At 36.9% G+C, this 24790-nt stretch overlaps 1 protein-coding gene and 1 pseudogene across 1 annotated transcript; both read right to left on the bottom strand.

Annotated features, from left to right (window-relative positions):
• Nucleotides 1–1127: 1127 nt before the first annotated feature.
• LOC125230416 lies at nt 1128–16969 on the bottom strand (annotated as a pseudogene).
• Nucleotides 16970–22906: 5937 nt separating this feature from the next.
• LOC125230062 (NFX1-type zinc finger-containing protein 1-like) lies at nt 22907–24790 on the bottom strand. Its single transcript, XM_048135058.1, has 2 exons — nt 23993–24790; nt 22907–23727 (listed from the first exon to the last, which is right to left on the bottom strand). The coding sequence occupies exons 1-2, from the start codon at nt 24677–24679 to the stop codon at nt 23428–23430; spliced, it is 987 nt and encodes a 328-aa protein (XP_047991015.1). The 5' UTR covers nt 24680–24790; the 3' UTR covers nt 22907–23427.

The raw sequence follows: 24790 nt of genomic DNA, 5'->3' as shown, positions 1-24790 counted from the left end.
TCATCAATCATCAACCCGATATATAAAATACGATAAAAAAACGGATGATAAATTTATTAAAATACTCCATTGCAGTAACACGTACTTACTTTGTTCGATGCTAATGCACACAGGTAGACTAGTCTTTCATCGTTTCGACATGCTTATTGTTTATTGTAATGGATAGGTACCGATTTAAATTCATGAATTAGGTAATGCATATTTTTATTCGTGCCTGAGTACAGAGTATTAAAGTACCTACGTAAAAGTACTTAATCAAAACACATGTAATACGAATACATGTGCATTTCATACATTTGGCCAGATATTTTTTACGTAAGGACAAATTTAGCACGTAATACTTGCATAAGGTCAATTCGGATAAGTGCTATACTGGGGTGTGTCTGGCCTTTTTATTCAATGTCACAGGTGTTTTTCGAGTTCATACTTTTGCTGCTTTTTACTCACGATTAGTGGTATTTTATGAACCCTCAATAAACGCTGATCATTGTTTAAACAGGCCGATTGTGAAGGCCAGACACACATGACATACTTACCCGTATTTACTTATAATGTGCCTACTTTTCTGCAGATAAGACAATTCATTTATTTTTAACTTCCGTCGCAAAAACGAAGGGGTATTATAAGTTTGACGCCTCTGTCTGTGGCAACGTAGCTCCCGAACGGATGAACTGATTTAGTTTATTTTTTGTAGATGACAGTCCGATTGTATCATGTTATCAAATACACAAACAAACAAACACAAACATGAAGTAATTTTATCTGGCACATTGAAATCATATAAAATATTTACAATTTACATACAATTGCGTCACAACATTGTTTTAAAACAACTGTAAATATTTAGGTACTTTTCACCTTGAATTGGTGGCATTCGTGTATATTTATTAAGTGAAGAATAAGTTTTAATTTGACTGGTATAAGTTCAGTCACTTGAAATGTTAATTGTATCGTTTTAATTTCAAATGTATTTTAGTCTCGGGAGTTGAACTCGCACTAAACTTTTCACTTTATTTAAAATTGTAATTAGCTATTTATTTTTAACCGGCTAGTTTTTTATAATGTTGGACATGTAATTTATTTTATTGTTCTTAGGAATAGAACCTTAGTCAAATAAAAGGCGAACAAATGAAACGAACATTGATATATTTTTACGAATAAAGTATTTATTGTATGAAATAAAAAAAGTTCCATCTGCCATTTGAAATAAGTCTTATTTACAGCCGTACAAAATCGATATTTCTTCTACATGTCAGTTGGGACTTTTTTATTTTTAACCATCACAACTTTGATCACGATTTAGAAATAAAATGCATATTGTTCATGTGTCTTTCATTTTACACGTCGATATGCACGTGTCTTGGTCTTTCATGTCAAGGACGTTGGATACCTGTAACGAGAAGTAATTATGTAGGTATTACCTATAATAGGACTAGTTCTTTATGCCTTTGGTCTTGACTAATAAACTTAATAGTAAAGTATTTAATGATGATGATATTTTAAGTATGAATAGGTAGACGTTTGACCACGATCACACCTGATGGTAAGTGATGATGCGGTCTACGGTGATTGCTTTAAAGCCGCTTTGTCAGTTTATTCATATAAAGATACAAGTGAATCTCGCCTTAATGGTAAACGACAAAGTGGGACGTTTCACTAAACCCACTCACATATTAAGAGTTTTGAATGATTCACGGTTATTTTCATTAGACTTATATTGACCGGGATATAGAATCAATCGGGATTTCAATCGTGAGGATGGCTTCAAACTATCTAATGTATGGAATCCAGTGATTTGTTTGTGTAAAAAACCGGTGAAGTCAGAATTGAACAAACGTAGTGACACTGTGAGTGTAGTGTGTTTGGACAGACCATCGAGTGTGAACGCGACCAGTGGTAACGCTGAAAGTGAACGCAGCCGACGCGCGCGAAGGAGGGTAGATCGCGCGCTGTCTATACAACTTTAACATCCACCCGCCTTCGTCAGTTTTCCGTGATCATGATGCATGCAACTGCGTCGAAATATCGGGAGCTCGACAAAAATCAAAAAGGTAATCACGGTCTATATCCCGGTCAATATAAGTCCACTCACATATTATTGTTATAAGGTAAAGCAGGACAAATATCGACTGGGGGGCAAATGTAACTGGTCCATTTTTACATGTTTTACAATGTTTGCATTATTAAATAGAGTGTCCACCGGTTATATATGGTAGGGGTGTTCAGTGGATACGTTTAGAACTCAACATCATAGTGTAATAATGGAAAAAATATATCAGTTACAATTGTCCCCCAGTCGAGATTTGCCCCGCTGTACTTTATTGTTCGAACTTTATTAACCTTGCACGAAGCGCAGAAAAATATCAGTTTTGGTCAAAAAATTACAGTCATAGACAAGAACAAAAAAAGTATTTCTTTTCACCCCATAGGTACACGCGTAGTGACTGCGATTCGCGAATATGTAGAATGTAGATAGTAGCTATCAATATTATGTATCAAGACGGTTTTCCTACGTAGTACCTAATTACAGTAATTACTATAGACGGCCAGGCAAATCATGTCACTAAATAAAATAATGAAAGAAAAAAGAAATTTGAATTTCGCGCCATTTTATAGTGCCAAGATTTGGTTGACCGTCTATAAAAAACCCAACCGAATGAAAAGCATACTTACATCAACAGTAGTTCTATGCGTTTCACAGGTAAGCGTTACTTTGTCGCCTATAGCGTTTTGCTCCACCAATCTCTTGTGGATATGCTTCCACAGGCGGCTAGAAGACTCCAAAACGTTCATGTTCCCGAATATGTAGAAACCTGTAAGAGTATTATAGAAAATTAATCGTAATGAGTAGGTAACCTATCGTAGGTAGCTCTTCTTGCCGCTTTTCAGCCGGCCAAGCCGGAATAACAATCAATGACGCTAAACGCCGATCGAAACGGAGTCTGGCTCTGTCGCGTCAATACGGACGAGTGATAGAGATAGCTATTACGGTAATAGCTACGTACCCTCTAGTAGCGCGGCACAGCCAGTTGAGTTTCAAGCGCCACCTAGCGTTAACGATCGTTACTTCGGCTAGACCGGCAGTTGGCGTCATTGTAGACGGATTTCCAGAAAAATAGGTCTCAAACTTCAGTTATGCTTATAAAAAAAGGGTACGGTAGATTTATAAGCTAAATTGGCAGATATACATTTAAACAGCCGCACCGGTGCAAGAACGTTCAACTTCTATGAAATCAAATCATGACGTTTGGGATAAGTATGGGCTGGGTGCACGATGAGTCGATGACAGTATCACCTAGCGGTTATATCTCCGGCGGGCTTTGAAAAGCTTTCTGTCAATACGAAGAGTAAGTAAATAAACAAGTAATTTGAATGAAATAGCGTAATGTTTAATTCGATCATATAAATTTATAGTGTCGATAATCACATTCACCTTTTTAAACTCCGTTTAAAATGACACAATCAATCAATTTCAGGTATAAGTACACACGGAGTTTCTCACGGTTGTTCGCAAAATGTAAATAAAGAAGTAAACCGATTTTAGGTAATAACGCATTTCATATATATTGGAGACGATTATTTATGCCTGTAGTGTCGTTAATAATGCAGAATTTTTGTCTATTTTAAAAGTATGTCAGTTTATTTACTTTTTCTTCTTACAGCGATTACCTATCTATTTCATTTGTTGGTCACGTTTCCAATTTGCTTATGCATATTTATAAAATTTGTGGTCACTGTTTTTCCCAGTGTTCGTACAGTTAGCTACGTAGCAAGTATCGTGACGCATATTTATTTATTTTTACTTTAAATGCACGGATACGTAAATTTCGCTGTAAAAAGTGACAGTAACTGAAGGTTTACTGGTGAAACCCGATAAGTTGAGCAAACTGGTTTTTGAAATTCGAAGTATTCGAACGATGTGCAATTTCCACAATGTTGTTATTTCAAGGACAAATTATCTCGATTTATCGGGTTTCACCAGTAAACCCTCGAGTTGGTCCGCCAAGGGTTCCTTTTTTGGTCACGGTGCGCGCTGCAATCGATTCGTGGTTCTCCCACCACCTACTTCGCACCCAGCCAATAACAGGGGAGAAAATCAAAGCCTTTGCCAAGCTTAGTTTGACTTTAATAATGCTTCGTCATGCTGATGGAACAAAAATTCGGTCAAGTTTGAGTTAAACTGCTGTTGCAGGTTAAGGGAATTTACATAATTAACCTATCGTATTATGCTTATTGGGCGGATCCGTGCGTAAAATTACGTCATCTTTTTGCATTTTTTGCCGGTACGATTTTTTTGGTCTACATGGCAAAGCCGATGGTAGAATCCACAATTTTTTGAGGCATCCGCACACGAGGGGTTAATAGGCTACTAGACTCATATCGAATTTGGCTCAAGAAATAATTGTTTTCTGTAGTTTTTGACATAAGTTTCCAAAATCTGATGTAAACATTGGTTTTACATCAGATTTTGGGTACTGAAAGTGTATGATGACTATGTACTTTCGATAAAAAATGTGTGCAAGTAATATTTATTTTAACTTAAGCCACCGAAAACGCTGTCAGCCATGTAGTGACGTCATAGAACTTACCTTTATGTCGAGTCAATCACTGACATAATGAACTATATGCCTCATACTTAAATGTCAGAAAATATAGGCTCTTATCTCTTATCGAACTTGGCACAAGAAATAAATGTTTCCTGTAGTATTTGACACAAGAAACAAATTTTTATAGATTTTAGGTATCAAAAGTGTAGCCACCATGGCTACGTATTTTCGATTTAAAATGTGTGTAGGTTATATTTATTTTAACTTTGGCCACCGAAAACGCTGTCAGTCGTGTAGTGACGTCATAGAACCAAACTTAATTTCATGCCGAGTCAATCACTGACATCTCAAGCTCAATTCGATTTACGTCATGCGCAGACAATCTATAGATTAACATGGCTAATGATGTTTTTGCCTAATTAAGTTAAAGTAAACTTTTTAAATGTTTTTTGTGGTTTTCAAGTCGTTTTGGTAATTTTTTTCGTTATTTGGACGTAATAAAATATAAAATAGACTTTTTCTACTTGTATAATTTTTTTAACTTTTCAGTGTTAATTGGACAGTAATAAATAATATAATTTAAAAATAGAACTTTAAAACTAATTTGCGATAGAATATTTTCTTTAAACACAGTTTTTAATAATATCTGTCGCGTTATCGGCCAAGGTCGTTATATACAAGTAGGTTGCCGATGTTGATACAACGGTATATTTCTTATTAACATTATTTTAACTACATTGATGATGATTTTGATGACTATAGAATAAGTTATTGTATACAATTGATTTTTAATACAATACTACTGTAGCTAATTATTTAAACCCACGCCGCCTCGCCTCATTACTACTCTTAAAACGTCATACCTCAACCCTGGACGAACAATCTATAAATTAACTTGTAGTTGTTTTTGCCTGATTAAGTGAAAGTATAGCATTTTTTACGCTTTTCAACGCCGTTCAGTAATTTAATATAAAATAGACTTTAGAAAAGGGTCAAGTAGCCTATTACGTATTATTATAATACACCTACTTATTTTGTACTACTGTGCTAATTATTTATGCCTAACTACAGTATTCATTGGGAACAAGTAGTTACATTTCTATTCGTATTTTTTAAACAATAGAAAGTCATCCTTGTTTCCTACTATGTTCGTACTTAACATACAATAGATTTAAGTATATAGGTATTGGGTATAACGTATAGTATTGGATTTAATTAAAAAATGATGACATGGAAGGGAATCAATGCTAAATAAATATCTACAAATTACCGAATATTGTCAAGTTGGACTTTGGAGTTGACCAAACAGATGAACCGATTTAGATTTAGTTTTTTTTTGTCTGAAAGCTGAGTTAGTCGGGAGTGTTCTTAGCCATGAAAATCGGTCTACTATGTAGCGGTAGGGGGTTTTTTCAAAATTTTAATTTTGTGGTTAGGTTAGGTTATCTGTTATACAGCGTGTAAGTCTAATTTATCGCTCTTATTAGATTTAAATACACGCTGTATACACATAAGGTTGCTAGACTAGACTTTGTTTTGGTAGGTTTAATACATCATTTTTTTAAGGGATAGGAGGCAAACGAGCAGACAGGTTGCCTGATGGTAAGCGATCACTGCCGCCCATGGACACCCGAAACACCAGAAGTGTTGGAGGTGCGTTGCCGGCCTTTAAGATGGGCGCTCTTTTCTTGAAGGTTCATTAATTTTGAATTTGAATTCTATACTTGACATCTATAAGGTACAGATGTAGGTAGTGTTTGACACGAAATGTTTTTCCTTCGTATTTTTACGGAAACGTTCGTATTTGCAAAGAGGATCGAGTATTATAGAGAGTTACTGTCGAAGTAAAATGTGTAATCACAGTGCATAGACTGCCATCTCTTGACACGGGCTTAAAACTTTTGAACCTTAGTTTTGACAATTTGGCCTATATTCTTAGCTTGATATGTTTTAAAATGTTAAATATTAATATTAGCGTCATCTAGCTGAGCGTACCCCAAAGGTGTAACGCCATCTAGGCCACTGTACCTTTTTCTGTATGGTACTGAGGTACGTTTTTTTCTTAGACTTTATCTGTCTATACGGAGTTATATATGTCTTTGGTATTTGTCATGCTAGTTTTGTCCATGTCAGTAGTCCTAGTACGACTGAGACTGAGACTGGTGAGACTGGCTGAAATAGCATGACACGTTCGTAAACCGTAAAAATTAATAGAGCTAGAGTTTCGTGAGCGTTTGTGCCATTCGGCTAGAGCCCTGCCCTTGAGTAGAAGTCACTTACCCTCCTTAGCGCGGGAAAGCGCCACACATATCCTATTCTCAGCAGATAGGAACCCAATCTTGCCCTCTCTGTTGCTCCTCACTAGCGACAATATGACTATCCTGTTCTCTTCACCTTGGTAGTTGTCCACTACTGTCACTTTGACGTCTCGGAGAGAGGTGTACGCTTTGGAGAGCTATGAAAAATTTAGGGAATAATTAACAGTAGCATTATTGTCCCGGATTTGTAAGTTCACATTTTTGACACATTTGTTTTGAAGTATGTTGCGATGTGGCTAAGACGTATCGTTTGCCAAATCTAACGATTAATTTCGAATTGGTTGAAGCGATTAGGCCCTATGTACAAGGAGGCGCTTAAACAAATATAAGATTTCTGTCAACTTACTGAAATGTCATTTGAATCGAAATGACAGACTCTGCCACAGCACTAGTTTAAAAATAAAAATGAATGATAAATGACATAATAAGTAAATCCTGCGAGATAAATTAATATCGTAAAATACTCACTAACGAAGATCCGCAAAAATGTAACCGCTGTTTTTGACATTTCCCTTAGACATCCTTCCTACATCCATATCTGATCCGATAATTTGAAAACGCGCTTACAATTACTGCATAATGTTATCTGTCTAATAAAGTTAGCAATAGGGATGACGACACCATAAAAATAATGGTATTCTGTTTAGTCCGCCAGTTAGATCGTCCAAAAATACTGAACACATATTTTTCGTTTTATCAAATTAATGAAAAAAATCAAAAGATCATCAAAGATTGTACCTAGGCGTGACGTCACGCGAAACTTTAACACACTGTACCGTCGTCATTTTACGTTTACGAGAAAAAAAAATATAAGTGTCCAACATTTTTTGATAATCTAACTGACGAACCAAATAGTGTTTTTTAGTCGTTTTATCGCCTAAGTGTCAAGGGGATTGAGCATCAAAGCCTTCCTCAGGTTTGTGATCCACTTTTAAGAAAAATTGGCTAGGCGACGTCACGCTGACAACTTAAACGAAAACAATTCGACGCCATTCTAGACATTTATAGGGCAAGCTTCGGTGGAGTTCGGGAAAATATTTCGACTGGCCAATCCCATTGAAAGCAAGGATCATCATCCTCCTTGCGTTATCCCGGCATTTGCCACGGGTCATGGGAGCCTGGATACGTACATTGCGGAATGTTGAACTTACATACAATTCATGTAATGAAACTGGCATGCGAGTTCTCTTACCGTGTAAAAGGGCCTTAAATAGTGTTACCTCTTTAATAAGCGTAGCCTGTCCAGTGTAAGTGGCCAGTATGGTGATCTCAGCCGCTGTATACTTCATTTTGCGCAGATAGCCGCCTAGCGCCACGCACCATTTCGCTTCATACGTGTTCTTGTGACTCCAACTGTCTTCTAGACCCTGGAATTGGAAAAAAATCCATATACTAATACCAAAGACATAATACCTACATATCTCAGATGTGGTGCGAAAAAATTTTCCTTCATATTTTTCCGGAAAAGTTCGTATTTGTCATGCTAGTTCAGACAGTGTCAGTATGTCTTGTACCTACTGAGACTGCCTGAAATAGCATAACACGTTCGTAAGTTTCCGGAAAGACATATATAACTCCGTATAGACAGATAAAGTCTAAGAAAAAAACCTCAGTACCATTCAGAAAAAGGTACGATGGCCTAGATGGCATTACACCTTTGGGGTACGCTCAGCTAGATGGCGCTAATATTAATATTTGACATTTTAACACATATCAAGCTAAGAATATGGGCCAAATTGTCAAAACTGAGGTTGAAACGTTTTAAGCCTGTGTCAAGAGATGGCAGTCTATGCACTGTGATTACACATTTTACTTCGACAGTAACTCTCTGTAATACTCGATCCTCTTTGGTTTCCGTAAGTTTACAAGTTAATTTTAGTTTTAATAATTTGTTAAAAGTTGGTCACATTCTTAAAAAAAAAAGATATTTACCTCAGTATCTTCGTAAACATTATGACTATAAAACCACAAATTCTCCTTCATTCCCCTCACATCTTCATACTTAAACACACTGGGATGACTATCCAATCTCTCATATATGACTGGAACTATAAGACTAGTGAAATTCGGTCTCATTCTTCTTTGCGTTGTGAGAGTGCGAGCGTGTACACCATTTCGGATCATTCGCTCGAAAAGTGAGATTTCTAAGTTGTAGTCTTTTGCTAGCTTGTAGTGGGCTGCTGAGGGTTTCAGTTGCTTGTGGTCCCCTGAAAAATATTATAAATTCTTAATAGATTGTCAAAAAACTTTTAAGTCTTTTAAACAATATTCAGCCATGCTCGAATGTGAAAATACTTAGATGTGCATTATTGCCGCGCTTGCTGTTAGATAAATATACAGTTTAAACGTACTTTGCGCTGAAAAGAGGAAAATATGTTTTTAATGTTCATAATTAAGATGTCAATATATTGCTTTTCGTAACGGATATAATGATATAGGTAAGAAAACATCAGTAGATAGGATCTCTCTAATTATTACCTTTTTTAAGAAAGCAATTTGACACAAATATCTAGCATATAACGAACATACAGTACAGATGGTTCCGTGTTTTGGCATTATTTTACGATCAAGATTTTTTTTTGGCATAATCTATATTGACATAATTCACCTTTCACATAATCTGTTATGGCATAGTATAGTTAGGCATAGTGATGTGCAAGTTGCGGAAACTTGCCAAAAAAATCTTAAATTTCTTGAAATGTTCATGAAACTTTCACGAAAAATAAAGGGAACTTTTTATGAAATGGAAAGTTTCCATCCATACAATTGCCCATACAAAGTATGGAAAATTTCCGAAGTTTTCCTAAATGAAAATTTCTGAATTTTGGAAAGTTTCGGTCGGCACATTAGTAGTTAGGCATAATTTTTCTATACATATTTTTGTTCGAATATATTTCGTGCATGAAGTTTATTCGCCGAATGGTTCTCATGCATAATATTGTTCAGTCGAAATTTACCACGCAGAATTTTTATCATCAGTAATACTACTATATTGATGTTGCAGTTCTAACCTTTTTTTTTATACTACGTCGATGGCAAACAAGCATACGGCCCGCCTGATGTAAAGCGGTCACCGTAACCTATGGACGCCTGCAACTCAAACAGTGTCACATGCGCGTTGCCACCCCATTAGAAACTTGTACATTCCCTCTTGCTGTGTTAAGTACACAGCAAAAAGGAGTGTACAAGTACTAAGGAGGGTTCGGGGTGCCGACGACTCAAAGGACAATAGACGGAACAAGTTAGTTCCGTAAATCCTCCCGTCATCAGCACACCGCACCCTCGTTGAGCTCTGGCAGCCTTACTCACCGGCAGGAACACAACACTATGAGTAGGGTCTAGTGCTATTTGGCTGCGGTCTTCTGTAAGGCGGAGGTACTACCCCAGTTGGGCTCTGCTCTAGATTCGAGCGAGACGATATCCGCTGTGCTGTGCCCTACCACACAAAGCGGAATATCATTCGCTATGCCCTACCTCCTAAAAAACCTAACCTAACCGACTCTCCTGACAGCATTTAGCATGGGTGGTTATTCTTATTTTAAGATATATGCTAAATACAGTTATGCGAATTTTTATAGAAACAATCTGCGTAAACAGTATTATGCGAATAATCAATGGAATCAGGCGTTACTTTGCGGAAATCCATGTTAATCGTAAACTAGAACTTTCCTTTGCTAATCCGCGAATAATTTGAATTTTTGCGGTGGGAGGGTGGGAAAATTAATTGCATGTAAAAAATACGCAAGTAATTATAACAGGTTAGCACTGATTGACTTGCACGTTATCTATTCGCGGATTAGCAAAGGAAAGTTCTAGTTTACGAGTATTATGCGAACTTATTTTCGGACAAAGTAACATTCGTATTACTTTAGATAAGTTTTCTGCTAAATGAACATTCGTCGAAAATCGATTATGCGAAGTCTGTTATGCGAAAATCGTTTCGGACAATTAAAAGTATGCCAAATAGAAGGAACCCAGTACAGATATCTTTTTTTTTTAATACTACGTCGGTGGCAACCAAGCATACGGCCCGCCTGATGTAAAGCGGTCACCGTAACCTATGGACGCCTGCAAGTCAAACAGTGTCACATGCGCGTTGCCACCCCATTAGAAACTTGTACATTCCCTTTTGCTGTGTTAAGTACACGGCAAAAAGGATGTCTTACCGATAAGTATTAAATGCTGGCAGCGATTGGTGAGTGACGCTACTATGTGGGCTTCCAATACTTCCGCCGCCTCCTCCACGATCACTGGAAAATAAAAGGTACATGTATGTAAATACTAGCTTTTGCGCGCGGCTTCGCTCGCGTTAGAAAGAGACAAAAAGTAGTCTAATGTCACTCTCCATCCATTCAACTATCTCCACTTAAAAAATCACGCCAATTCGTCGCTCCGTTTTGCCGTGAAAGACAGACAAACAAACAGACACACACACTTTCCCATTTATGATATTAGTATGGATACATTAGAATTAAGAATGATGCGCATTTAATTGTTATATAAATTTCGATTTATGCTTGAAAGTCATATTTTTTATGAAGAATATTTGATGTTGTTTTAATCCCCGACGCAAAAACGACGGCGTGTTATAAGTTTGGTGTGTCTGTCTATGTGTGTGGCAGTCTGTGGCATCGTAGCTCCTGAAACGATGAACCGACTTAAATTTAGTTTCTTTTTTGTTTGAAAGCTGAATTAGTCGGGAGTGTTCTTAGCCATGTTTCGTGGAATTCGGTCCACTGTGTCGGGGGTTTTATCAAAATTTTATTTTTGTGGTTATTCTTCTTAATAATCTTAAGTTTTTTCATTATTTTGTTACTGAAGAGTAGAGGGCTTTGTCTTAGCCCGTGTGGTGACGGGTTAAGAATGTCACCACCCCCTTTCTTCCCGTGGGTGTCGTAGAAGGCGACTGTGGGATATGGGTTAAATTGTGGCGTAGGCGAGAGGCAGCAACGTGGCAACCTGTCACTGCAATGTCACAGTTTCGTTTTCTATCAACCCCTTATTTGCCAAGAGTGGCACTGAAACTTGAGTAGCTTCATGGGCTCTGCCTACCCCTTCATGGGATACAGGCGTGATTGTATGTGTATGTGAAGAGGGCTTTATTTATTTATTTAAACTTTATTGCACAAATTTACAAAAAAAAAGAGTACAAATGGCGGGCTTTGTTGCTACCTCTAAACCTATCCTAACTGTAGTAACCTACCTATGGGCGACATGAGTCGTTTCAGCAGATCGTGCCTCCTAGCAGCAGCGGTAGTGGTGACCCCCACTATCCGTGCGGTAGTCGTCACTTCACCATTTATCAGTGTTGCTACCTCTAACTACCCTAATTGTAGTAACCTACCTATGGGCGACATGAGTCGTTTGAGCAGATCGTGCCGCCTAGCAGCTGCGGTAGTGGTGACCCCCACTACCCGTGCGGTAGACATTACTTCGCCATCTATCAGTGTTGCTACCTCTTCTAGTTCTTCGCTTACAGTGGTATGTTGTTCCTGAAATGGGTCAGAAATCTGTATTAGCGGTAATCATTTAAGAACATTTTGGAAAAAAAATGGAATATGTTTTCGGTCTTCACCGAAAAGCGACTGGCAAATATCAAATGTCATTTCGTACATAAGTTCTGAGAAACTCATTGGTACGAGCCGGGGTTCGAACCCGCGACCTCCGGATTGAAAGTCGAACGCTCTTACCGCTGGGCCACCAGCGCTCCTCTAAGCACTAAACATACTTTACATATGCAACTAAATTTACTTACCATTAACGCGTTCATTTTGGTCATCAGCTGGTTCTTAATATTCCCTACTGCCATGTGATAAATTTTCCATCTCAGTTCTGGTTCTAAACTATGGAGATCAGTAACATTAGTAATATTATCTTTATTCTCATTTTGCAGCAGCATATTTTTCTGAAATAAGGTAAAGGGTCATTCCAGCGAAACCGACACCATAGGCATAAAAATTAAATAACTTAATTCATACTTAAATCTACATCTAGAGAATAGAACATTATGCCTATTTTTATGAATCAATGAGTTTTCCTTTTTGTGTATTTTTTTTGCATTTTATTCGTGTCCGAACGTACCCCTAGCGCCAGTTGTCTAAGGTGGTATATTTATACCCTAAGTTGGCAGCGCTATTTCGCGCCTTTTATAAACATTACGGAGAAAGTGATATGTGTAAAAGAAAATATATTTAACGCTGTTTAAACCAGGGGCAAGTAAATATAAATTAATCTTCATGGTTAGGATTTATTGGGCTTCTACACAATGCGTAAGTCAGTCCCGCCCGTCACAGTAAAACAAAGTTTTTTCTTGTTTACCCTAAAAGTATCTAAGCTCTTGTTGTCTTGCTTTGTGAAAGTAACAATTAGGTTGAGATTGATTATTTTAGCCAAAAAACGCGTTGCATTTGTAAATAAAAAAATACTTTTTAACGCTTTTCAACGTAGGTCCCACCCGTCACTGACGGGTGGGCAGAATCGGTTATCTGGTAAAACTGGAGTTGGTGAGTATAAAATCGTTCTTTTAAGTTTAGTTAAACCTAGCTGGGTTATACTAAAGCAAATTATATGTGTAATATTGCTTAATTCGGTTGTGGTATTACTTTATAGAACACAATGAATGCTATGAATCAGGAAGAAGTCTCTTTCATTAAAACTGGTATAATTTTAGACATTCGTCCTGAATCGCTGATAAAAGTATGCAGTAATAGACTGTTTGACGATGTTTGACAATTATCTGAACCTTTAAAAATTTAAGATAAAAAAAATTTTTTTTTCTCAATGCTCCAAGAAAACTATTGAAACTATTACTTGTAACATTAAATAATTCATTAAAGAGCTGATTTAAAGTAAATACAAAAGAACTGTCTTTATATTTTTCATATATTTGTATGCTCAAATGTTACTCGTCCCACCCGTCACAAAGCACTGTCCCACCCGTCACAAGCATTGAGAAGGAAAATTATTTTTGTTAAGAGTTATTTGCGTAAATTATACTAATACCTAATCTATACAATATCAGGAATCATATAAAAATTGGTTGTTTAACAAAAGTTTTATAGTTTCTTACCAATTGCGAATTGTGTAAGTCAAGTCGGAGAGGAGAGGCACTTTGAAGTCCCACCCGTCACACTTCTTATACCATCAATTTCTCATAATAATAATGACATTTTCATACTTTTTTCGATGGTACAGTAAACATTGATTATTCAGGTAAGAGATAATGTCGTATTCAATACGCTAATTGTTGCTGTTTGGCAGAAATAAAGCAAAATGTAGGCAAAAAAGAATATAAATGTCCCACCCGTCACAATGGAATGACCCTAAAACTAATTAATATTTTCTCTTAACTAAAAAAAAAAAATCTTCATTGAGTTTATTTATACAAGCACTCACCTTAAAATAGTTTAATCTTCTTCTAACTCTATTAATTTTATCCAAAAAATTTCTTCCATATTCTTTGCCTGATCAATATCTTCAGTAACATCTTTCAAGTACTTTATACTACTTCTCATACTCTCTATATCTTTCTTAGCCATTTGTTCAGAAAAACAAGTATCTAATTTATCATCACTTATATCTAAATCATCAAACTTCTCCCACTCTTCAACAGTATCATCATCATCGTCAAAATTGTCATCTAAATGACTAAACAACCAAGTAAGTACAGAATCTTCATTGGTACTTTTCAATTCTAGTAATTTCCCATCAATTTTTAGATAAGGTTTTAAACTTTTATAAGAAATTATCTCTTTCTCGCATTTCTCTATCTCACTTTGCACTTCGGTCATTTCATTAAAAATCTTTTCCAGTTCTTTTCTCTTATTGGAATAGAGATAGCTATATTTGCATTTGATTTTCGTTCTCATACTATTCAAAGTATATTGCTCCATAGTTTTGTTCTTACTTTGAGATCCTAACCTTACTACGTTATCAGTAACTTTTAGAATTCCTTCAAGGAATTGATCTAAGGCGTGATTGGTGTAACAGATGATCAACATTGGCGTGCCTTCTAGTGATAGATTTTTCAATATTGTTGAAGCTATTTTAACTCCTATGAACGTTTTGCCAGTGCCTGGCGGGCCTTGTATGACTGCGAATTCTCTGGTTAAGGCTAGTTTGTATGCTTCTAACTGGGATTCGTCGAGGTCGAAAGGGGTCGGCCATTGGTTAGGATCTAAGACTGGGATGTATGTGTCTTCTTTGGTGTCAGGTATGGTGTATATCGTTTCTGGAGTTAGGTAGGCTGGTGGCTGAGTTTGTGTCTACAAAGTAAAAATAAAAACATCCATTAATAAAAAACAGAATATTCGAGTTCATCGCATAAATTAATGCCCTTACCAGAGTTCAAATCCAGGACTTTTCCCTTCATATCTATTAGATTAGACCTTGATTGTGTATGCACATATTTCCCATTGGAAGCATTTTCAACTTTTTGTTCTAAGCTTAATAGAATTGGTTGAGACGCTTGTGCTTGATAATTATAAAAATAATATTCATTTATTTATTTAAACTTTATTACACAGTAAAAATTGTACAAAAGGCGAGCTTAATGCTAGAAGGCATTTTCTACTAGGTAACTAATATAAAAAATCATCCAAGCGAAATAAAGATTCTGTTTTTATGAAGTCAAATTTTAGCTCAATCAAATAAAAGGAAGAGGGTTAAGTGTGCAAGACATACATTGCAAGTGAAATAAAAGTTTGAAAAACTGAAAATGTGTTTTTCAGTACAGATGGTGTTTTTTTACGCACTAGTACGAGAAGTGGTTCATTATATGATAGGTCGAAACTTCGGTAGGTCATCTGTACTGAAAAACGTCGTACGATACACGTGCGAAAAGGAAATTCGTAACTCGTGTCGATTTAAAACACTCCCTTCGGTCGTATTTTAATTTATCGCCACTCGTTTCAAACTTCCTTTTTTACGCACTTGTATCGTAATGTACTATACCTGCACATCAACAATATATTTCTTCATAGGCAAGTCGTCCATAGATTCCTGCATGACCTTCAAAACTCTATGGTAAGGCTCGAAGAATACTTCACTCTCCACCATTAGAAACTGTTGCTCAAATATTGATTTTGAGACAGGGTTGTGAAAAGATACTGCGATCTGAAAAAACGTAGAAATTCGTTAATTAGGGAAAAAAATAAAGGATGTAATATGCAATTAAAGAGAAACAGGAAAAAACAAAACATATTCACGTAATAATTCGAAAGATCACTTTTTCTTAGCGCTAGGAAAGACCAACGTTGCGTTTTTTTTTCTCTGTTCAAACCACCACTTTACTGTTCTAAGATACGATTTTATCTTTTAAGCAGACTATTTTTTTTGTTAAATAATATTTTAGCAAGTTAAAATGCGGATGCAACTACTGTCCATATTTTTCTTTTAATTATGTGGTGCTTTTTAGTTCGCGCAGTACATAATAATATTTTTCATTACAGATGGTGTTTTTTTTACGCACTAGTTTTTTAGTTAGTGTATAGATATATACACTAACTAATACTAATACATAGTTTAATAGATAGAGTGATTCAAGAGGAAGGTTTATATGTATAATAACATCCATTAAATAGTGGAGAAGTACTGTTATTTTTGAGGTTTCTAATGTGATGTCGTAAATAATTACATGCGGGTAGATTATATTTATTTGTCTACCCCGAACATTTATATAAATTAATATCGGGTAGTTTTGTGTTGTTTACATCTCCGGTGACATTTTGCTGGGACGTCAGTCTTCCGCGACCACGGCCAGTGCAACCTGGCCGAAACGTTGGGAAAAAAGGTAAAAATAATGTTAATTAATCGCATTCGACCTGTATGTGACTTTAAATATGTGTACAAAGCGCGAGAACTTAGTGTTATCTTGATAAGGGATAGGGATAGCGATAGGTATTGTTAATCAAATACGTGTAAATGCTCCGAAGATGATTTATTGAGTGACAACTAGAATACAATGTCATGAACATCATGTCATATTTAAAATTATATTTAGAACATTGCATTCCTTATTCAAACATACACTGTAGATGGCGCTGCTGGATATTAAAAAACAACACCCCCACTATATCTAAGCATAGCCATCAGCATCATCAGCATTAAGCGAAACAGGTTTAAAACCAACTAAACATACCTACTACTACTACTTAGGCACAAGTCCTAACTTCTCAAGGAATCTAAAGTGCTTGACAAACCCTAGACCCTTAGTCAGCAAATCGGCTGGCATCTCAGCTGTCGATAAGTATTTTGTTTCTACTAAACCTTTAGCAACTATATCTCTACTAAAGTGATAACGAATGTCAATGTGTTTCGACCTATTGTGAAACACTGGGTTGGCCAATAACTTCAGAGCACCTTGATTATCATTGTATATTCTAATCAATGAAATTTTATTTGTAATTTCACGGTATAATGACCGTAAGTACATAGCTTCTTTAATACATTCAGAAATACTAATGAATTCCGATTCACAACTGCTCAAGGACACGCTAGTCTGTTTCTTACTACACCATGAGATTACACTTCCCGACAAAGTGAAACAATATCCTGAATAGGACCTCCTATCAAGAACATTACTGCCCCAGTCTGCATCAACAAACCCGGTAAGCTTTGAATCAGAATCACTACTATACCTGAGGCAATAGTGTTTTGTTTTCTTAAGATAACGCAAAACACGTTTAGCATGAGCCCAATGTTCTTTACCATGGCATTTATTAAACTGGCTCAGATAACCTACACTAAAAGAAATGTCGGGTCGCGTCAAAACTGCTAAGTACATGAGACTACCAATGAGTTGTTGGTAAGGTAATTCAGTATCACAGCACTCACCCTTATCTAAGTTCAACCTTTCCTCCATAGGAGTCTGAACAGTCTTACAGTCTGTCATATTGAACTTATGCAACAACTTGTCGACATAATCTTCTTGATCTAAAGTTATAACATTGTTTTCTTTATCAACACTAACATTCATGCCTAAACACTGTTTCACTTGACCAAGATCTTTTAATTTAAATTGTGAAGACAGTACCTGTTTCAAGCATTTTGTTTCTTCAGCGTTGTTTGAAAAAACAAAGAAATCATCGACATATAGAGCTACTACAGTCAAACCGTTATCGTTTTTCACATATAAACAAGGTTCTAATTTAGACCTAGTATAACCATGCTCGGTTAAACAATCATCTACCCTCCTGTACCACGCTCTTGAGGATTGTTTGAGCCCATATATGGCTCGCTTCAACTTAAGTACCTGCCCTTTACCTACAGGCGAAGGAAAACCTTCTGGTTTCTCCATATAAATATCCTCCTCAAGGTAGCCGTTCAGGAAAGCAGTGGTCACATCTAAATGACAAATATCTAAGTTCAACTGCACAGAGAGAGCAAATAAAAGTCTTAAAGTTGTATGCCTTACCACTGGCGCGAATGTTTCCTCATAGTCCACTCCATACTTCTGAGTATAGCCCTTGGCTACTAACCTGGCTCTGAACCGCACATTGCCCTCACTATCATACTTCTTTTTAAGCACCCACTTGCACTTTACCACACTAGAGTCTTTTGGAATACTGACAAGCTCCCAGGCCTGGTTTTCTTCAAAGCTATTCAACTCTTCTGCCATAGCTTGTCTCCATTGCTCTTTCTCTGGTCCGCGTAAAGCCTCAGATAGTGACAGACCACTGGCATCGTCCCTCGGGCTAGCATCTGAACAAAGATTTGAAATTCCATACCTTTCAGGAGCTTTTCTTTGTTCTGCTGTTCTCAGGACTGGCCCGGTTCTCTCAGGAGCAGGAACATTATCCGGAACTGAAACACTTTCCGCTGTGGTATCTGGATCCTCATACTCACTAGGATTGATCGAATCATATGATGTATCAGTTAAAGTTCTGGAATTATCTGGACTCTCATCCCCCACTGAACTTTGACATCCTACCTCAGCTTTCTGTATCTGTGGTTGAACTTCAATTTGACAATATGTCACTTTATTTTCAATAATTTTAACATCCCTTGCTGTAAAAAAGGTTCTCTTTTCTGGATCAAATAGTCTATATCCTTTGACCCCTTCTGGGTAACCCATTAGGATAGCTTCTTTAGACTTCTTCTGCCACTTCAACCTTTTCTCTTTGGGAATGTGGACCATGACAGTACTGCCGAAAATCCTTAGATGGCTCAGGTCTGGCTGTGTCCCTGTCCACATTTCAAAAGGAGTTTTGTTGTTCAAACCTGAAGCTATTGTCCGGTTCCTTAAGTAAACTGCACAATTACACGCTTCTGCCCAGAACTCTGTGGGTAGCTCAGCATCAAATAATAAGCATCTAGCTTTCTCACAGACCACGCGATTCTGCCGTTCACATAATCCATCTTGTTCGGGTGTATAAGGATTTGTCCTTTGATGCAGTATCCCATTTAGCTTCAGGAACTCGTTGAACTTCTTACTGCAAAATTCAAGACCATTATCACTTCTTATAATCTTAATCTTTTTGTCAAGTTCATTTTCAACTCTAGCTTTAAACTCTTTAAAACAATCAAGAGCTTGACTTTTCTCCTTCAAAAAATAAATAAATGCCATACGACTATAGTCATCCACAAATAGCAAATAATATCTTGATCCTCCAAGAGATTTTACTTCCATTGGACCAGCTATATCCATGTGAATAATATTTAATAAATCCTGACTTCTGTTGCAATTATTAGGAAATGGCAGTCTGCACTGTTTGCCTTCACAACATACCTTGCAATTACTGATGTCTATCTTGCCGCCAATACTGTAGCCTTGCACTGCATCCTTCATTTTCGCCATGTAGGAGCCATTAACATGTGCGAGACGTCGGTGCCAAGTCTCGGCAGACACTGCCATAGCAACGTTGGTCGTATCTTCTGGCATATTCAATTTGTAAACGCCATTTGTCAGAGCGGCCGTAGCAACATGCTGTCCACTTCTATTGTAAATCTTACAATCCTTTTTAGTGAAGTCCACTCTGTTCCCTTTCTTTATCAGTTGGCTGACCGATAAAAGGTTTGTAGTTAAACTCGGTACACATAGAACATCTTCAACTGTTATGTCGAATTCACTATCTGGAGTCACAGTCGCAATCTGTACGTTTCCGGTACACAACACAGGCAAACATGCCTTATTTGCAACTATAATTTCACTAGTTGCCGGCTCGTACGATGCATTCATAACCCAACATTCGTTTGGTGTTAAATGGGTACTAGCGCCACTATCAATATAGTACTCGTCTTTCTTAAAATCGGCACTTAAAAACACAGCACTGAATGCATGAGACTGTTTCCGTATACCAGTTTTATTTTTAACTGAATTCTTTTCGTAATTCGGGCATTGATTTCTATAATGACCCGATTCTTTGCATCTGAAACAATTGACTTTGACATTTCTGACTTTTGTTGTCATTTCGCCGCCATCCTGTTTACCACAGACAAATTTCGTTTTGTTTTTCTTGTTATGTTGGTAACTTGACGTACTCGCGAATGCATTCTCAGTCTCGTTCCCATTCCCTGTCAAATTTGAATTTTTCTCTTCCATGTCTAAAAGCTTTGTTTTGATGGCGTCTGTCGTGATGGAAATGCCGGAATGCTCTATTGCCATAATCATCGGGGAATATTTCTCAGGCAAACCTGCTAATAATAGCGAGCCGATCCACTCATCACTAATGGCAAAACCTGTGCCACTTAATTTCTGACCATTTTCTACCATTTTTGTTACGTATTCTGTCATCGAATTTGAATTTTCGAGCCTTATGGAAATTAAATTTCGTAACAACGTAATTCTTCTGGCGAAACCAGAGTCGTCAAATAAGCTTTTGAGTTTTGTCCACAATTCAAACGTAGTTTTGACACCTTTTACATGGACATACAAGGAAGGGTCGATAGTCAAAATCAATTTCGCACGGGCTTTTTCGTCATCTGCAACTTCTGTACCCGTAGCTTCTGGCTTACGCGTAACAAACTTCTGCGTGCCTTCTAGGATAAGAAAATTCTCTGCTGCGAAAACCCACTCACAATAATTTTCTCGGCCACGTAACTTGGGCACATTCGCCACATAGTTTGGTGACGACATCTCCGGAGATTAGTCACAGATCACTTCACAATATAAATAAATAACACAATACACTGTAAACTGCAATCTAATACTTGACTAAACCCCCCGTATTGATCAATAAAATATACCCATAACCTATTGTTAATCAAATACGTGTAAATGCTCCGAAGATGATTTATTGAGTGACAACTAGAATACAATGTCATGAACATCATGTCATATTTAAAATTATATTTAGAACATTGCATTCCTTATTCAAACATACACTGTAGATGGCGCTGCTGGATATTAAAAAACAACAATAGGGATAGCGATAGGGATAGCGATATCACTACATAGTATAAAACAAAGTCGCTTTCTCTGTCCCTATGTCCCTTTGTATGCTTAAATCTTTGAAACTACGCAACGGATTTTGATGCGGTTTTTTTTTAATAGATAGAGTGATTCAAGAGGAAGGTTTATATGTATAATAACATCCATTAAATAGTGGAGAAGTACTGTTATTTTTGAGGTTTCTAATGTGATGTCGTAAATAATTACATGCGGGTAGATTATATTTATTTGTCTACCCCGAACATTTATATAAATTAATATCGGGTAGTTTTGTGTTGTTTACATCTCCGGTGACATTTTGCTGGGACGTCAGTCTTCCGCGACCACGGCCAGTGCAACCTGGCCGAAACGTTGGGAAAAAAGGTAAAAATAATGTTAATTAATCGCATTCGACCTGCACGGGAAGCATGGTCGTGCGATAGACGATAAAATATCAGGCCGTCCCTATCGCACTTACAAATAGTGCGATAGGGACGGCCTGATATTTTATCGTCTATCGCGCGACCATGATTCCCGTGCTGTATGTGACTTTAAATATGTGTACAAAGCGCGAGAACTTAGTGTTATCTTGATAAGGGATAGGGATAGCGATAGGGATAGCGATATCACTACATAGTATAAAACAAAGTCGCTTTCTCTGTCCCTATGTCCCTTTGTATGCTTAAATCTTTGAAACTACGCAACGGATTTTGATGCGGTTTTTTTTTTAATAGATAGAGTGATTCAAGAGGAAGGTTTATATGTATAATAACATCCATTAAATAGTGGAGAAGTACTGTTATTTTTGAGGTTTCTAATGTGATGTCGTAAATAATTACATGCGGGTAGATTATATTTATTTGTATACCCCGAACATTTATATAAATTAATATCGGGTAGTTTTGTGTTGTTTACATCTCCGGTGACATTTTGCTGGGACGTCAGTCTTCCGCGACCACGGCCAGTGCAACCTGGCCGAAACGTTGGGAAAAAAGGTAAAAATAATGTTAATTAATCGCTTTCGACCTGTATGTGACTTTAAATATGTGTACAAAGCGCGAGAACTTAGTGTTATCTTGATAAGGGATAGGGATAGCGATAGGGATAGCGATAGGGATAGCGATAGCCATAGCGTTAGCGATAGCGATAACGATAGGGATAGAGATAGGGATACGGATACGGATACGGAAACGGATACGGATACGGATAATATGGGTATCGTTAGAGGGATACGGATAATCGGTCGGCGGTCTCTTACAATCAAAGTGCTCTAAGACGATCGTTGTTTGCTTGCTTGAAGATTACGTTTGCGATAAGTATAAGCAAAATGTAAAAAATTGTAAGGGATAATAGAAAAAAGTACTTTTTACCCACCGATCATATAGTGTCGAAATACGGGCTATGTGGGATGTTTATAAAGGTTTCCCCAGCGTATATAGAATTACCTACGCTGTGGTCGATGTGTAATATTTCTACAATCATTGCAAGCAAAAGTATTATGTGCAATCGAAATAATCGCAGATAAATATACCAGAGAAACCTAAGGATCCAAATGAAAATCTTAATGAATACTTTTATTACGCGGGCGAAGCCGCGGGTAAAAGCTAGTAATAATATAAAAAGGTAACTTCCATAACGCAATTTATTTATTTTTATTTTATTTATTAGGGCATCAACAGCAACACAAAAAAGAAATTTATAACATAAGGAACCATTAACATAGTTAATAACAGATGTCCACAAGAACAGATATTCTCGTTAAATAGGCTAATGACTTGAGCATTCAAACCCTTTATCAACTTCATCATGTCTGAATCATAAACCAATTTTGATTAAAGACAGCCTTTATATCCATAGTCATAAAGGACTAAACACTTCATTAATAACTCCTCGAGCACAGTATAATAAAGAGTACTATCGTACAGTATGGCCACTCCCGCTCCCTGTTGAAAGTACCACCCACCCCCTCTCGGTTACCTACCAGTTACCTCCTGTCAAAAACGCGAACAGTCGACCTGTCATATGTCACCCATACAAGCATGGTATGCGTTCACCTACTCGAGCTTAGACTGTGTGCTAGGAACGCGCCTCTTTCATATATTTGATCACCAGTGTCCGAGCTGTGCCTCGAGTGTCAGACTGATTTTTGAGTTACTGGAATTTTGATTTTATTCTAATTAATCAAATTTCAAATTTAATTGACATAATCGGCCTGGACTCGGATAGCAGACACTGCAAAGGATAATAGAAGCATAAACAAAATATTCTTACATATCCCTTCTCTCAACGGACCAAAGCAGTCTTCCCTCAGCAACTTAAACTGCACATCTAAATAATGTTCCACGCTAGGGTACGCTCCGTTTATGATGTTCGGCTGGATTTGAACCGCAGTGCTTCCGAGCAAGTCTGTTTTAGTCGGGAAGATGTTGAGGTTTTTGAAGTGGTTGGGGTCTTTATTTTCGTTGGTTTGTGTTCTTTTTGGTTCTGATGGGTCCTGGAAAATAAGGAATGTGATTTTTGATTTAGGCAGCATTTAGACCTCTACTAACTCATAAAATGTAAGATACAATATTTCTACTGAAATTATAATTATGGAAAAATTTAAAAAGATATATTGGTTAAAAATTAGTTTATGAGCTTGTGCAGAACAAGTAACCATAGTTTAGAAGTGAGTAGTAGTAAATGGAAAGGCATTTTATGACTTATTTCTCTGTACAGACTCTAAGGAATTTCTGATTGTTCATATTAAGTATATTTACCTTGTCCAAGCTATTCAGTAGTTTTATTTTTAAATCCTCAATTTTGTAAAACAGCTCATCTCTGAACCTCTCTGTATGCTCCTCTTTAACTCCTATTGCACTAGTTTCTAATACCTCTAACAAGGACTGAGCTTCACTCAAATATTCCCTATTTTTACCACTAAAATTATAAATTCCTTCACAAATAGCTAGGACATTGAAGTAAAAAGATTCGGCATCATCCCACAGCTGAGAGTTCATCCTTTTTTCTACCACGCGTACAGCCGGTAACTCACTTAAATACTCTTTCAAAGTCTTCAAAAAGTTTGACTTCATAAACTTTGATTTCAACACAGTTATAATCATAGACTTCTCACCAGGTTCGAGGGATTTATACACATTGGAGAGTATTTTTACTATTAGCACTATAAAGTCTCCTTTTAATTCACTATCCATAAGGTACCAGAAACTGTTTTTATGAGATATTTCTAAGGTCAGAGCTGGTGGTTTGAGCATCGAGATATCTAATAATTTCTTGTAGCCTATAGGTTTTTTCTGAAACTGTAAGACTTCGGAGGTCGTTTGCGTGGCTGGTTGTTCTTCATCAGCAAATTCCGATGCATTTCGGCCAGTATTTGACCTGGTTTCTTCGATAAGAGTTCCATCGAACCAGTCGATACGAAGTGAAGGTTTACTTGCGTCAGACATGTTTAGAAATATTTCGGGATGCCCCGTTAAATACTTAAGACAGAATATCAGTATCACAACATTTCATTATAGACACAAATGTATTTTATAAAATAAAATAGATTATTTAGC

The sequence above is a fragment of the Leguminivora glycinivorella genome, chromosome 10 (assembly GCF_023078275.1).
Source record: "Leguminivora glycinivorella isolate SPB_JAAS2020 chromosome 10, LegGlyc_1.1, whole genome shotgun sequence".
In the NCBI taxonomy this organism is placed as follows: Eukaryota; Metazoa; Arthropoda; class Insecta; order Lepidoptera; family Tortricidae; genus Leguminivora; species Leguminivora glycinivorella.
The sequence above is the reverse complement of the archived record's forward strand: the minus strand, read 5'-3'. Positions and strand labels throughout refer to the sequence as shown.